Source organism: Fundulus heteroclitus, chromosome 20 (genome assembly GCF_011125445.2).
Source record: "Fundulus heteroclitus isolate FHET01 chromosome 20, MU-UCD_Fhet_4.1, whole genome shotgun sequence".
Classification (NCBI taxonomy): domain Eukaryota; kingdom Metazoa; phylum Chordata; class Actinopteri; order Cyprinodontiformes; family Fundulidae; genus Fundulus; species Fundulus heteroclitus.
The window spans coordinates 30,052,293-30,068,385 of NC_046380.1; the positions used below are offsets into that span (position 1 = coordinate 30,052,293).

General features: G+C 41.1%; 1 protein-coding gene across 1 annotated transcript; it reads right to left on the bottom strand.

Annotated features, from left to right (window-relative positions):
• Positions 1-261: 261 nt before the first annotated feature.
• On the bottom strand, positions 262-16,046 carry myl9b (myosin, light chain 9b, regulatory). Its single transcript, XM_012870494.3, has 4 exons — positions 15,906-16,046; positions 10,192-10,395; positions 2,038-2,199; positions 262-1,931 (listed from the first exon to the last, which is right to left on the bottom strand). The coding sequence occupies exons 2-4, from the start codon at positions 10,373-10,375 to the stop codon at positions 1,756-1,758; spliced, it is 522 nt and encodes a 173-aa protein (XP_012725948.1). The 5' UTR covers positions 10,376-10,395; positions 15,906-16,046; the 3' UTR covers positions 262-1,755.
• Positions 16,047-16,093: the final 47 nt, after the last annotated feature.

Genomic DNA, 16,093 nt, shown 5'->3' on the forward strand with positions numbered 1-16,093 from the left:
TTCTGGGAAGAAACTTTTGTTTGCTGACCAGTGTGTTTGGGCTTTCATGAGGGACCCTGATGAAGGCCACAAGCCAGTCAGCAAATAGTCCTTTCCCAGCACTCCAGGTGTTGCTGGAGTCTTCACATATTTTACCGTCTCCATGCACCTTGGGAGTCTGAAGTTGTGCCAGAAACTTTTTGCATCGTTATAACTATAATGTATATCTATATGACTATAATTTCTTATAAACAGGCTTTAAGACACCAAGCAAAGATTAAATGAGTGAAACACATTCATTGATTTGGTGCAGACGCAGTCTTTTTACTACAGGAGCTGTAGTGTACTTTATTAGCCTGAGCGGGTTCATGACTGAGTTCCTTCTACAGCAGACGCACCTGATCCCTCAACCAGTGCCGCAAGCTGATGGAGCAAAGCATCAGCCTCGACGCTTCAACAAACCGTTTCACCGGGGAGGAGATCCTCGCCTCTTGATTGTCAACAACAAACACAGAACGAGTTGCTTCTGTTTTTGCAACCGTACAAAGACAACAGAGAAAAGGGACACGTGGCAGTGCAGTAGCAAACAGGCAGGATGGGGTTAAACCATGCTGGTACTGTGTGCAGCCCTGAAGCCAGAAGTTCAAACAGTATTTATCCAGTAATGCACCCAGAAGGTCTAAATAGGTTGCCTAAAAATTACCAAAGTGAGGCAAATTTGGGTGGAGCCGCAAGGAGGGTATTGTAGAACCGGGTCTTTTGGTCTCAAGATTCAATGCTTGACTAGCATGTTTACCTTCAAATGTACACGAAAATACTTTTGTTACAATTTAAAGACTTTTATATACAGTTGTGTTCATAGTAATAGCAGTGGGTTTAAAAGGGTAAGTAAAGCTCAATATCCTTCATATAAATTGTATTTTAACTAACACAAATACATTGGGAACGCTGCACATTCTATTTCAAAACGAGACAGTTGGGAAAAAAGTAATTGAACGTGATCATATTTTACAGAAAGTCAAGAACTATGTTAAAAAAAATAGCAGTGTTGACATCTTTCTTTACAAACTCAAATATGTACTGTATAAACTAAGAAATGTTGGAAGATTCAACTTTCCTTAGAATCATAAACTAATATTTAGATGCATAACCACGGTTTCAGATAACCGCTTCACATTTGTGGTAGATAGAGCCGACCAACTTCTGGGAGCAGTCAACAGGTTTTGCAGCTCAGGACAATTGTACTACGTTCCATGTGCTGTACAACTTACAAGTTTCCCCCTCTTTTATTAATTTCTTAATCAAAGAACACTTCTTTTGAACAGTGTCTTCTACGACCCATTTTACTCTGTTTTTCAAGGACAAATGCACAACCAGCTTATGCAGTGTCAGTTGCCTTGATCCTTAAATAAGGACCACCTGTTTAACACCTTTTTTTTTCACATAATCAATGATCCCACTAATTGAACTCGGCCCTGGCATTTTTTTTTTTAACACGCCCCTTTCAGTTTCACAGAATCAGCAGCATGCACGTCATTCCTGTTGGGACCTTCTGGAAACTTGCTTGTAGTGTAGAAGTAGAAATAAATTCTAACAAAAAAAAAAAAAAACGGCGATATACCTAGCTAGTGATGTGGGACTGCCATTATTTTGAACACAACTGTAGCGATTCACATTGTATTTACTATACAAGGTAAAAGGGAGGGGGCCGGCGGAAAAAAATCTGTGGCGCAGCAGGTAAGCGGGAGCCGGAAGCAGACATTTTTTCCTCCGCCTCTACTCGTCGTCCTTGTCCTTTGCGCCGTGTTTGAGGATGCGAGTGAACTCTGCGTAGTTGAAGTTGCCCTTCTTGTCAATCGGCGCCTCGCGGAACAGCTCGTCCACCTCTTCGTCTGTGAAGCGATCGCCCATGGTGGTCAGCAGCTCTCTCAGGTGGTCCTCGTGGATAAACCCTAAATGAGCAGACGGCATCCACTGAGCAACAAGACACGGCTCTGTACCCTAGAAGTGCCAGTCAGCGAGACTTCTTTGTGGACCTTTGTTCACATGCAGACTCACCAGATCCCTCCTCGTCAAAGCAGGCGAAGGCATTACGAATGACATCCTCGGGGTCTGTCCCGTTGAGCCTCTCTCCAAACATTGTGAGGAACATGGTGAAGTTAATGGGCCCCGGAGCCTCGTTCATCATTCCCTCCAGGTATTCATCAGATGGGTTCTTACCTATGGAACAGCCACACTGTTAGGTTATGTCAAGATCCTTGCTAAGCTATTCATCCTTGTTTGTACTTTGTCACTTTACAGCCTCAAGGTTTTCAACCTCTTTCACACGTTAAAATCTGTGGCTACTTTTGTATTTATTATTTTTGGGGGTATGTCTACCAGCTTTGCACACCTAGAGACTGAAAACTGTTGCCCATTCTTCTAGTTCAGTCAGATTGGCTGGAGGTGGTCTGTGTCAGCAATAGCTTTACAGTCTGCCTCCAATTTTCAGTTTAAACTTTAGATTTGAACTTTGACTAGGCCGTTTTGCTTTGATCTAAACCAGGGTCGTCCAAAGTGTTGTCCGTGGGTGATTTGCGGTGGTTGTACTGATTTTGTGCGGATCCTGGACCGCAACTGGACAGTGGCACAAATTTGGTGCACCAGCACAGGTAGTTTAATGCAGAAACTACACTATGTAGAAAAAAAAAAAGAAAGAAAAAAAAAATCTTTTTGAAGCCAGACAATTTAAGAAAAGATGCAGACAAATGGAAATCTTTTAGAAACAGCACCACATACCATTCCTCTTTTATGAAGCCTATTTTTGCTTTCAATTTCAATGTTAAGATTACAAACCTTAAGTCACTTTTACTTAAAAGTCAAGGGTTTGAAGAACAATCTGCTATCATTTAGAGATTGGTGTTTAGTTTATGAACAGTGACGCAGTGGGTAGTGCTGTTGCCTTGCAGCAAGAAGGTTCTGGGTTCGACTCCAACTCTGGGTCTTTCTGCATGGAGTTTGCATGTTCTCCCTGTGTATGCGTGGGTTCTCTCCGGGTACTCCGGCTTCCTCTCACAGTCCACAAACAAGACGGTTAGGTTAATTGGTCCATCTAAATTGTAATAGGGGTGTGTGTGTGAATTTTTCCTGTCTGTCTCTATGTTGCCCTGCAATAGACTGGCAACCTGCCCCGGGTGTACCCCACCTCTCGCCCATTGAATGCCTGGAGATAGGCACCAGCACCCCCTTGAGACCCCATGAGGGATAAAGCGAGTCAGAAAATGCATGGATAGTTTATGGACTAGCAGGTAAAAACAAAAATATTTCATTTCCAAAAAAAAAAAAAAAAAAAAACTTGGCTATTAGTTTAGGTGGAGGGCAATGTCTTGGTAAGTTTACCATATTCTCTCCTTTTCGATGATGAATTGAAAGCTCAAGATGTGGTTTTCTAACCACACGCTGCTTTGAACGTCTCCACAGCTTTATCCCTGATCCGTCTCCTGCGTTCCTCGGTCTCATTACAGTTCTTTGCTCACCAAACAGAAACGCTCTGAGGCGTTCACAGAACAGCTGCATTTAAGCCAAGAAGTTACACACGAGTGGACTCATTTGACTGATGAGGTGCGTTCTGAAGGCAGATTGTTGCAAATGATTTTGTTCAGGGGCGTCAACAAAGGTTGCTGAAATATTCACAGACCACTTTTTCATGTTTGTGTAGAAATTAGTTTGAAAACCACACATATGCTTCCGCGTCACAAATGTGTAGTGCTTTGTGTGTTTTTTTTCCCCTTAAAATACAAAACAAAGTTTTTAACACTAAAACCAAAAACTGCTAAGGGCTATGAATACTTTTGCAAGGCACCGTATAGATCAGGGGTGTCAAACATACGGCACGCCCGCCGAACAATTTAGTCCGGCCCTGTGGCTAAATGCATTATCATTATAAAAAAATATATATATATATTTTTTTTCCTCCAGTGTCCTGTCTGGCAATGTGGCAATAAGATGCCACAAAGAGTTAATCAGATTTGACTTTCACAAGTGGACAAGATAAAAGGAAGAGAATGATAAAACAATTATTGAAAAAAACATGTACTTCGTTTAATTGAAAATATGCAGTTCCTATATTGTCCACGAGGGGCGCTGTGTTTTAATTAGCAGATTAAGCTTCAGGTGTGGAAAAATTCAAATCATTTCTTAATTTTTATCTGTTTGATGTATTTTGTCATGCAGGGCAGTGTTTTTAAGTTCCAAAAAATGTGAATAAATGTTTTTTAACATTGTATAATCACTGTGATCAGTTCTTATGCATAATGCACTTAAATAAATGTTTAACTGAGTAAAAGTATTGTTGAAATTTCACATACTTTTCTTAAAAACGCTGAGGTTATTCATAATATATTGTGTAAAAGTGAAATTAACTTAATATAAAAATCAACAACAAGTCCACATTTATTAGTTCTATTTAATCTTGCAATGAGTTTACTCATGTGGCCCTCTTGAGATCAGATTAAGCTGTATGTGGCCCCTAAACCAAAACGAGTTTGACACCCCTGGTATAGATGCTTGCATATGCTGGATGTTAAATAGTCTTATGTGTGTGAGACAATATGAGAAAAAGCCACCGACTTAAATTGGAACCAAAAATAAGTTTTAAAATGAAAGAAACTAAAGACTGGAAAAGATAGGAAAGATTCAATTATATTTCTGGCTGATAAAAGGCACCACATCTGTGAAACATTTCAATTTTACTTTGTTGGTTCTCTCATGTTGTTGTTTTAGTCGGAAAAATCTTAAAGAAAAACCCAAATAAAATTAAAACCGCAAGCGGTGATGATCGGCCCTCGCAGCCAAGCGCCGCTCTGGCCTATGGGCCACCGCTAGAGGTACGCGCACCTCCCACCGCCAGCCACCGCTGAAGCTGTCATGCATTTTCCTCACCCATCTACCATGCAATACACACGTACGCGTTGGGCAGCGCTCCCCCACGACTCACAAAAAATCTGGTGCAGATCGGTCGATGCACCGAGGAGACACAGCCGTTGAATAATGAAAATGCATTCGGCCACCGGGCCGGACTAAATCGTTCGGCGGGCCAGATCCAGCCCGCAGGCCGTACGTTTGACACCCCTGGTTTAAACACTAGTATACAAATTTAATCAAAGGTATCTTACTAGCTGTTAATCCAGCTTCATGTGAAAAGTTAACAAAACCTTTTTAGTTATTTAAAGTTAATTATTTCATGTGTTTAAGGGTTTCGTTTCTTGCATTAAGACAGCTTTTATGAAAGTTTGACAGTTAAATTGGTGGATACACACCCAAAAGTAATAATGTAAAAGTAACACTTTAGCAATTGGAATATTGCTAAAGTAACACGTTAGCAATATTCCACATGTGTATGTTGTGTACAAACTTTAGTAATTTCTAACAGACCACTTCACTCTCAGAAAGCAGGTCTGCTGGTGGTTCCTAAAGTCTGTAAAACCAGAATGGGAGGCAGATCCTTAAGCTATCATGCTCCTCTCCAGTGGAACCAACTCCCAGTTTTGGTCCGTGACGCAGACACCCTGTCTACTTTTAAGACTAATCCTAAAACTTTCCTTTTTCCATCCATCCATCGTCTTCCGCTTATCCGGGGTCAGGTCGCGGGGGTAGCAGCTTCAAGAGGGAGGCCCACACCTTCCTCTCTCCAGCCACTTGGGCCACTTCCTCCGGGGGAATCCCAAAGCGTTCCCAGGCCAGCAGAGTCTCTCCAGCGTGTCCTGGGTCTTCCCCTGGGCCTCCTCCCGGTGGGACATGCCCGGAACACCTCACCAGGGAGACGTCCAAGAGGCATCCTGACCAGATGCCCGAGCCACCTCAAGTGGCTCCTCTCAATGTGAAGGAGCAGCGGCTCTACTCTGAGTCCTCCACGGATGACTGAGCTCCTCACCCTATCTCTAAGGGAGAGCCCAGACACACTATGGAGAAAACTCATTTTGGCCGCTTGTATCCGGGATCTCGTTCTTTCGGTCACGACCCAAAGCTCGTGACCATAGATGAGGGTAGGAACGTAGATTGACTGGTAAATCGAGAGCTGGGCCTTTTGGCTCAGCTCTCTCTTCACCACAACGGATCGGTACAGCGCCAGCTTCACAGCCGACGCTGCACCCATCCGCCTGTCGATCTCCCGCTCCATCTTCTCTTCATTCGTGAACAAGACCCCAAGATACTTGAACTCCTCCTCTAGAAGCTGGCTCTTGGGACTTTCCTTTTTGACAAAGCTTATAGTTAGAGTGGTTCATGTTACCCTGAGCTACCTCTATAGTTATGCTGCTATAGGCTTAGGCTGCTGGAGGACATCAGGGTCTATTGTTATTCAATTTTGCATGACTGTTGTCATTTCAGCTTTTAACTTTTTGTTTTTTCTATTTTTTCTCCATAGTAGGTACACCTGGTCTGGCGTTCAGTTAGCTGTGACATCATCTAGGGAAGACAGATCACCTGTTATTACCATCTAATGTAAAACACATTACTGGATCAATGTGTGCTTCTGTGCTTTTTTGTCTGTCTTGTTGTGTCTCTTCTCTCTCTTTTGTAAACCCTAGTCGGTCAAGGCTGATTACCGTTCATACTGAGCCCGGTTCTGCTGGAGGTTTTTCCTTCCTGTTAATGGGGAGTTTTTCCTTCTGCTGTCACTTCATGCTTGATCAGTATGAGGGATTGCTGCAAAGCCATGTACAATGCAAACGACTCTCCCTGTGGCTCTATGCTTCTTCAGGAGTGAATGCTGCTTGTTACGACTTTGATGCAATCAACTGGTTCCCTTATATAGGATTTATTTTACCAATCTGGATAATCTGACTTAATATGTATAATCTGATTGATTTTGACATTGTAAACTTCCTTTAGATGACATGCAGGCATGGACTGGTAATCGGACGTACCGGGCATTTTCCCGGTGGGCCGACGTGCTGTTTGGGCCGGCAGACCCGACAAGTATATTAATAATATGTATTATTATTATTATTATTTTATATATCAGTCTTGTTATATTTGCATAATGCATAAAGAAAAATAAAATCAGCAGTGCAAGAGTCTGTTCCGATCATCCGGCCCTTACCACGGGCTACTGCAGCCCATTGGTTATCATCCCTGACAGTCTAAAGGGCTAGGCCAATCATAAAGTAGAAAAACACCTTCACGCTCCATGTGGAACTTTGTGCAGCGGTGTTCACAGTAGTAATGGATAAGAAACGCAAGGGAGGCGCAGAGAAACTGCACGAAAAAAAGAAACGAGTTCTTCAAACAGACGCTGCGAAATGTGTCAGACTGACTGACATGTTCCCAACAGCAGGCCCTTCATCTGCTCCGTTGTCTGATGTAAAATATGGTGGTGGTTGTAGTCAGTGACGTGCGCTAGGGTTCATAGCTGGTGAGGCACTGACGTCATCAGAGTCAGATTTACAAATATATACACTCTACAGAGTAGACTTGTTGCAAAGTGCTGAAGGAGACTGATTGAGCCAAATTAATTCACCAAGAGACATGGAAAAATATTGATTATTTGATGAAAAAATAAAAATAAATTATTTGTCATTTGACTGTAACAGTTTATGAGTTATGATGGATTTCTGCATTTGTAACACATTCTAAAACTATAACCCACATTACGCACATTTTATCACAAAAACAAAACATGAATAAGTATCGCTGTCTTACCTCTACTTATAATTTAAGTCCCTGCGGCGCTCTTTCTGAACAAAAATATCATCATTTTCCGGTAAAAGTTCTCTTTATCTTCTTCAGTTTTAAAAGTCTCTCAGTCTCAATGGAGCTCACTGCCAGGGAGGAAAGCCTTCCTTCATCAGTCCTGTTCCGCTGGATGTTGAGCGCCCCCTGCCTAGCGGCCAAGGAACTGCCGACCTCACTTACAACCAGTTCTTTGCTGTTTATGATCAGCCAGCACCACGAAAACATGTTATCTGCACACAGTTTGATGACCAAAACACAATTCGTAATCCACATATATTAAATTGTGGAAAATCTGTTCATAACTGTTTGAACAATTGAATTTATGATCTAGAGACAGGAAGATGCATTCACAGAATGGAAGTCAGCGCAGTTAACATGGGATTGCACAATCCCAGGGGAGGCCAAGCTTGCTGCGGCCTCACCGGCTTCGCTATGAAGCGCCACCAAGGATTTACATGGAAAATAGCAAAAAGTCTGCGATTTTAAAGAAAATATGATCAAAAATTAGGAAATTAGATAAATAAAATACTTATTACAAATGACTGAGTAAATCAAAATTTATATTATGTTACTATATATTTTCTTTCTTTCCATGATAAGTGAGGCCTTTCTCTGGTTCATTTTGTCATTGGCATCCTTTTTTACACAGTGAGTGCACATTAGTCCAATGTTACCCTACAGTATCTGGAAGACTAAATAGATCTGATGAGCAACTTACAATAACTTCTTATAATGATGTAACGTGATAATATGTGTGATTGACCCTGACACCTCTCTTTCTCTCTCTCTCTCTCTGATCTAAGAATAGTTGCTGTGCTGTGATGGAGTTTACATTTTACCGTGTTAATAAATTAAGATTTTAGAAGTATTTTAAGTGTCCACTCTCACTAATTTCCATTAACCTGACCTCAAGGTATTGTACAGTTGGTATACACATTCAGTACACAACAAAATGTGGTGGGCCAGTCTAATCCAAAATGCCAGGGCCGATTTTTTTGTCCCAGTACACCCCTGATGACATGTTTCATGATTTGGCGCTATATAAATAAAAAATGAAATGTATTGAACAAGAGTAAGTTTGTCAGTTTTCAAGCAGGATTTGTATATCTGTTCAACTTAAATATATAAGGAAACCAAAGAGTTAAGATCAGTTACTTACCAAGAGAAATTCCTTTGGGGTTTATTTGTGGTCTCTTGCTGCCCCCTGCTGGACAAGTTTGATCAAATATGATCAAACTTGATGATGATGGTATTTGATACCATGTCAACATGGTGTCAAAATTCAGATTTCAATCTAAAATGGCTTACTTCCTGTGATACTTGCACTATGACATTAATTGTAAATTCTGAGCGTCTTGCTGAGATCTACAACTGTACAAAATTTCATTACTCTACGATGAACTAAGTGAATAGCAAAGGGTCCTTTGAAAATTGCTTGGTGGCGCTATGGAGAAACTAAGTCCTGCTCACTAAAGTTTGTTATGGATTCCTGTTGGGGGGTGGATAAGGATGCATCCAAATGAGTTTTAAGCAGCTTGGCCCAAAACTGTGGAATTCAGAGCCAAACGTATGACAGCAGCGTTTGAGGTGAATATGCCACGCCGCCACGCCCCCCTGCTCCATCGAATCCAGTTGGGCCTGAAATCCACAACACATCAACATGTGTTCTGTCTGTGGACACAGTTTCATGTTGATTAGCTTAAAGGGGTAACATAGCGACCAATTACAACAAAACATGACACTTCCTGTTGTCAGGGGGCGTGGCCTAAGCAATGTCATCATTTGACCATTGGATATTGTAGAAGACCCGATGATGATCAATCACAGAAAGTTTGGTGCCTCTGTGTGTTTCTGTGTAGGAGATATAACAGTTTTATGTTTTGTGGCGAGTAGGTGAACTTTGACCCCTGCTAACGCCCCTTCAACATGCTCAAAAACTCACCGTTTTGATAACTTTTAATTGGCCATGCCTTATGATCAGACTGACCGAGTTTCAAGCCGCTCGCTCGAAATCCCTAGGAGGAGTTCGATCAAGTACCAATGCTGTAAACTTCAAAATTGAGGTCAAAATCAGACCTTCAATCTAAAATGGCCGACTTCCTGTGATATTTTCACTATGACATTAATTGTAAATTCTGAGCGTCTTGGTGAGCGTCTTGGTGAGCTCTACCACTGTACCAAATTTCATGTCTCTACGATGAAGTAAGTGAATAGCAAAGGGTCTTTTGAAAATTGCTAGGTGGCGCCGTTGAGGCATTTTTGTTTTGATTTTTGTGACGACCTTAAAATACAAAATTTTTAAACAGTCTTCTTGCATCCGCCAAGTTTGGTGAGTTTTTGAGTATGATAAAGCCCCCAAAAAGGCCCCTCTTTGGGGTGGCAGATTAATAATAATAATAATTAAACAACACAGATACAATAGGCCTTCGCAGCGCTTCGCTGCTCGGGCCTAATAAAAATGCAGTTTGGGTAGTTTTTTTTTTTTGTTTTTTGTTTTACCCAAAGAAGCCAGCATGTCATGCAGATCCTCCTTGTCGATGAAGCCATCCCGGTTCTGGTCGATCATGTTGAACGCCTCTTTGAATTCCTGGATCTGGGACTGGTCAAACATGGCGAAGACATTGGAGGTGGCCCTCTGTGGCCGTTTCTTGGTGGTCTTTCCCTTGGCACGTTTGCTAGACATGATGGCGGCTCGATCGGGACCTGTGTACAGAAACACGCAGGTCAGACAAAGATAGGTTAGATACGGACGGAGAACACTTAGAGAAACCTTTACTAGCAAACAACGTTTAAGGAAAGGCACGGCTTCGATGCACAAACAAAGCTGTGCTATAGCATATATTGAAGAAAGAAGAGGAGGCTCTTCTTTGGATGTACGTCATCTCTTGTTTGCACTTGCAGGTGGATCTTCTCCATCTCACCTCGCCTAGAGAGAGAATCACATTCCCCAGGAAATGACAGGCATTTTGATGGGTGTGAAAATGACACGCCTGTGCAGCGCACACCTCAGCTAACCGCAGATTGGTCCAGAATTAGACCTGTCACTCATGTTCAGGGCTAGGAGGATTTGCAGTTAGTTTGTGTGTGTGTGTGTGTGCGCACGCGTGTATTTGTGACCCCCCCTGAGTAAATGGCTGATGGAGGACAGAGGCACAGGCTGGTTTGTGCAGAAAGGAGCAGGTAAATGAGGCTGATTAGTCACACAGGAGGAGGACATCATGTCTAGATAAGCACGGAGATGATGTAATGCTGCCTGTTACTAATGTGTTACTAATGTGAATGTTATTAGTAACAGATTTTTTTTAGATTAAAAGTCATCTCAAATATTTGAGTTTTTTTTAAATCATCTATATTTACAGTATAAGGAATAAACAGATGTCGGAAAGAGTCTGTCACTTAAAAAATATGGCATCCTTCAAGCTGGATCAGTGGTCTGCAACATGTCTCTGAAACCTGGTGAAACTCTTCATAAAATTACCAAGAGTATGAAAATAAAGTATTAATAAAGATTACAAAAAAGGTTTTCAGTCTTCCCATTTGATACTAAGCAAGAAATACACATGCATTTTTTTACTTCCCAGAATTACACAATGTATAAGTCACATTACAAGTTATATTTTAAGGTGGGTTGCATAAGGACGTTACATCTAATTATAGTTCTGCATCCATTGTAATTTGTCATGTGCTCATTGTTTTGCTTTAATTTACATATTGATACAAACGGGCACAGAGACTACCAATGTTAAGCAGCTCAGATACATTTAACTTGTTTTTCCTTATCAACATCACAGCGCTATTTAAAAAAAATATGTAATTTGAAAATTTGAACTAAGCTTGCTTCTTCGTGTCGACCCTTTTTCTTGGTTTAAAAAACAAACAAAGGGTAAACCTGCTAAGTTCTTCAATTTCTTATGTCAAAATAAACCCTAGTTATACATAAATAGAATAGTAATCATAAGTCATATTATCTTTATGGTTAGATTGATTTTGCAGGTCTAAAGAACAGCTAGAACTTTTTTTTTGCCATTGGCCAAACTGAATCAAAATTCAAATTATGTCCAATGAATTACTTTACGTCTACTTGATCTTGTTCCTGATTAGAGACATTATGATGACTGCCGTGTAAAGTGAACACCAATCCTCTTATTACACCGGTTAGTGGGAGGGGTACATTAGGAAGCAAAGTTGATGTGTACGAAGCAGGGAAAATGGCCAACCCCAACGGGTTTGAGTAAGTTTGACCAGAGCCAAATTGTGATGGCTAGACAACTGGCATCTCCCAATACTACAGCTCCTGCGGGGGGTTTCAGGTCTGCAGTGGTCAGGATCCAAAGCTGACCAAAAGCAAGGAAGGAGCAACAGTAAAGCGGTGACAGGGTGATGGGAGGTCAAGGCGCACCAATACACATGGGTCCGATCAAACGAATGCGCTACTGTCCCACCAAACGTGAAGAAGTCTACGCCTATTCTGACAATGCATCTCGTTTGGTTGCGCGCTGAGCTGCACAATCGGGGTCATAATGTTATGCCAGGTTGCTGTGCAGTTGTTCCAACAGGGAAATTACTTGATGTTTTGACATCAAGCAATTACTGCACCTCAGTAGTTGTTATGGAAGAATGGTGCGTGCCAGCGTGGACCACATTAAGCCTGTATGTTAAATTATTTTTTTTATATTATAATACAATATTACATAATTGAAGCAATTTACAATGTGTTTTCCATTTTTTTTATATTTTATTTTACTTTATTGCAAATAAAAAACCAGCTGACTGCATTTTTCCACCCAAACACGCTGTCAAAAGCCCACTTCTATGTAATGCTTTGATAGATCCGTGCTCTCACCGTTAAGCCAACCCATTTTCACCACATCCTTTTCTCCTGGGTCTGTGTGAGACACCGTCATATTTAATAGGGCAGCGCAAGCCTGGACTGCTGTGCGTGTCAGCCAAGACAAAAAGAAGAGAAGCAAGTGAAAGGGTTTCTGCTCGGCCTTTTATCACTCTAGGCAGCAGATACATTTTAACCATCATTTTTTTATATATCCAAATTAACGCACATGCGTTTCCTTGGAACTTTTATGGCCAATGCAAATGTGGTGTGCCGGCCAAGTTTATGATCTTGGTAGACAACTCGACTGATCTGAAGTTTACATAAAGACAGAATGGAGCTCCTCCGTATGGTTTGCATTGCCTCCATATGGAAGCAGTGAGGAAAACGGGAACCTTTGCTCGAGTGCCAGACTGTTTACGAATACGTGTGCACTATAAAAGCAAACTCATTTGACAGCGTTATGCATGATCCACTATAGTTATCACACGTTTTATTACATATTAGTTCAATTAGTGGTAGATTCTAGCAACATTGGCTCCTTTTTTTTTTTTTTTTTGGTAACAAAACCAATCTGACTAAATCAGATTGTAAGAAAAGATTTGGTTCAGCTGACTTATCGTCATGTCATGTCCAGCAGAGAGCGGACACGATAAATTGATCTCAACTTAAAAGTGAGGGACTGCTCGGTTCGATAGCCTGCCCCAACTGTCTCAGTCGTTGTGTCCTTGGGCAAGACACTTCACTTGAATTGTCTGCTGGCGGAGGTCTGAGGGCCCGGTGGCGCCGATGTTGTTTGGTGTTAAGGGTATATTAAGGATCTTTCTGCATCTAGAGATTTTAGAAATGAATAAACTATTTTAGTCTGTCCTTTGGATTATAAAATATAAATTGACAAATGTCACCTGTTGTGTCTAAAGTCCAACTGTTAAAAGAAAACTTAAAAACAAGAAAACAAAACATCTTAGATGAGTAAATTAAACTCAGGAGAATATAAGGCATTTTGTTAAGAACATAAAAAAATGGTTGAGTCATAATTAATTTAAGTTTATTCTACTCAAATGTTGATTAAAATCTACCGAAATAAAAATACAAGCAGAATTTTTGCACCAATTTTGACAGTTTGTTTTATCAGTCCTCTCAGATTTTATCAATCGCTTGGCTGAACTGTTCCCTTTGTGTGCCAGCTAATTAGAGAAACGCCAAAGGTGTGCACCTTCGGCCCGGAGCCCTTCCATTCCCAACCTCACAATCGCACAGGAAGCCGAGAACAAAACTATTCAGATGCACAACAAGAGTTCAAGAAGAGAGGAATTCCTCTGTCCATTTAATGCTTTTCCTTTCTTTCTTGTCGGGGGGCCTTTTCACAACACTCGGTTATCTAGTGCATATGCTTGTTCTGACCAACGGAAAGGTTCAAAAGACGACCCTTTGAGACGTTCCTGTGTGTTTTTCAAGTTTCAGAGACGAAATTTAAAGCGACGACGAGGGACAGCTGATTTGGGCTCCAGGGTTTTGCAAGACTTTAAAGAGCTATGGTGTTTTTATTTGTTGGATTAAAGTGTAGATAATCAACTATTTAAAAAGTATGATCTCATATCATAGCCCCACCTCGATCCCGAGCACATAAGACAAGAGCTCTCAGTAGAAGGTCCTACCCTCCACCCGCTTTCAGTGCTGCTCAGGGACTGTGGTACGTCTCTACAGCCAGACCTAGCATTTTAAACATTTGGGGGTCATTTATGTCGTATGTATCCATGTATAAGAAACTGTTAAAAGGTCAGTTCAGAAGTACTTGGTCCAAGAATGCTGATATATTCCTGTTAATCTATTGTAGCCTACGAGCATGAAGATAAACTTAAGTAACTAATAACTAAAAAAAAAAAAAAAGGACAGAATCTACACATTCTCCAAAATCCAGCCCTGCAATTTAGTTCCACATCAGTTTGTCCGATATTCAGTAAACATACAGGAAGTTACTGAGTTAAAAAAAGTATTTGTTAGACCCCCTTTCTTAAAACCTAGCTGTATCCAATAAATATGGTGTTAAACTATCTTACACATTCTGTGTACAAATGCAAAATACTGTTACGGTGTGTGGTATAATTTTGCTTTTCTTGGTTGATCTTTTTGGTTCTCGTTGACGACTCAAGTCTTTGGTCCCAAATTTAGCACAAGAATAAAACTGAAAACTAGTTTATCTCCTTCTTTCACCTTCTAATAAAAACAGTTTAATAGATTTTTTAAAAATTACATTTCTATTATACCTTGTGTCAGGCTTTAAAAAAAGTTAATATTTAGTCACACTGGTGTATACAGGTTGTCTGCAAGTTTCAGTATGTCCAGCTCATGACATAAGGCCCTTCTAAGATGATGACTTAAATTTTAGACATGTGATTACAAAAAGAGTAAGTGAACTTAGCACTATAAATTGTATCTAATAATATAAGAAAATTAAATAAAACATTATATTTTTCCAACTTTAGCATGCTGCGTTCATGTGGTTAAGATCTTTTTTTAAGACAGACCTTCTTAGATATACACTTTCTAGAAGCTAGTAGTAGATACCAATTCAGTTCAAATTCAAAAAGACTTTGATCCCAAAGGAAAATTAAACGATGTAACTGCGGCAAGAGCAGTCCTATTTGAATTGCCTTAACATACATCAAGCATCTATCTTGAATAAGCAATTAAAGGGAACAGAAGCACCAGTTAGAATGTGTAATTTCATACCAAGTTAGGAAAAAAAAAACAACTAGGCCTATTTAAGACTTTTCTCAGCCTTGAAATTTAAAGGACCTGCAGAAGCCCTGGTGCACGCACTGAACCTATAACCACTCAACAAGCATAAAAAGAACCAATTTTAACATCAGCAAGGGAAAGTATGGCGGGACCGCCCCAGCTTTGTTTGTACAGGCAGGAATGTTTAGTCCTCTGTGCATCACTGGGTCTCTCCTCTCATTTGGAGTGGGCCGAGACAAAGCTCCCCTGTTCTTTAATCCAGTGGGAACACTCAGCCCGTCATCTGCCGTCTCCCTCACCAGCTTTGAGTCATGTAAGGTCAGCCAGTGCTGAAGTGTAAAGACTCAGCAAAGGCCAGCAGTCACAGATACCGAGAACAAACAGAGTGGAGGGTCTAACAAGAGACAGCATCTCAGGTGTGCAGAGATAAATGGGTCAGCTGCATTCAGAAGCTCATCTGATGAGTCAGGGTGGAGATATCCTCGCAGTTCAGATGGACTCAAGATCAGCACCCCCGTTAGTCTCCTTTTGACTGATATCCACAAATGATCACAGCAGAAGCTCAGTCTAACCTGACCTCACCAGTCCACTTGAACCAAACGAATTAAAAAGAGATCCTTGATCCTCTCAAGCGCATTCTCACCTCGGCTTCAAGCTGAAAATGGAGAACCTCCTTTTTTTTGTTTTTTTGTCCGGGATCCGTCAGCGCAGAGCGAGAGGAAGCAAGCGGTCCTGCTGAAAAGTTTGCTCAAAGAATCAAGCTCCCCTGTCTAGGCCACGCCCCCCTTTTCCACCGCTCCGGCCAATGAAGAGAGCCGCCTGTCCCCTGTG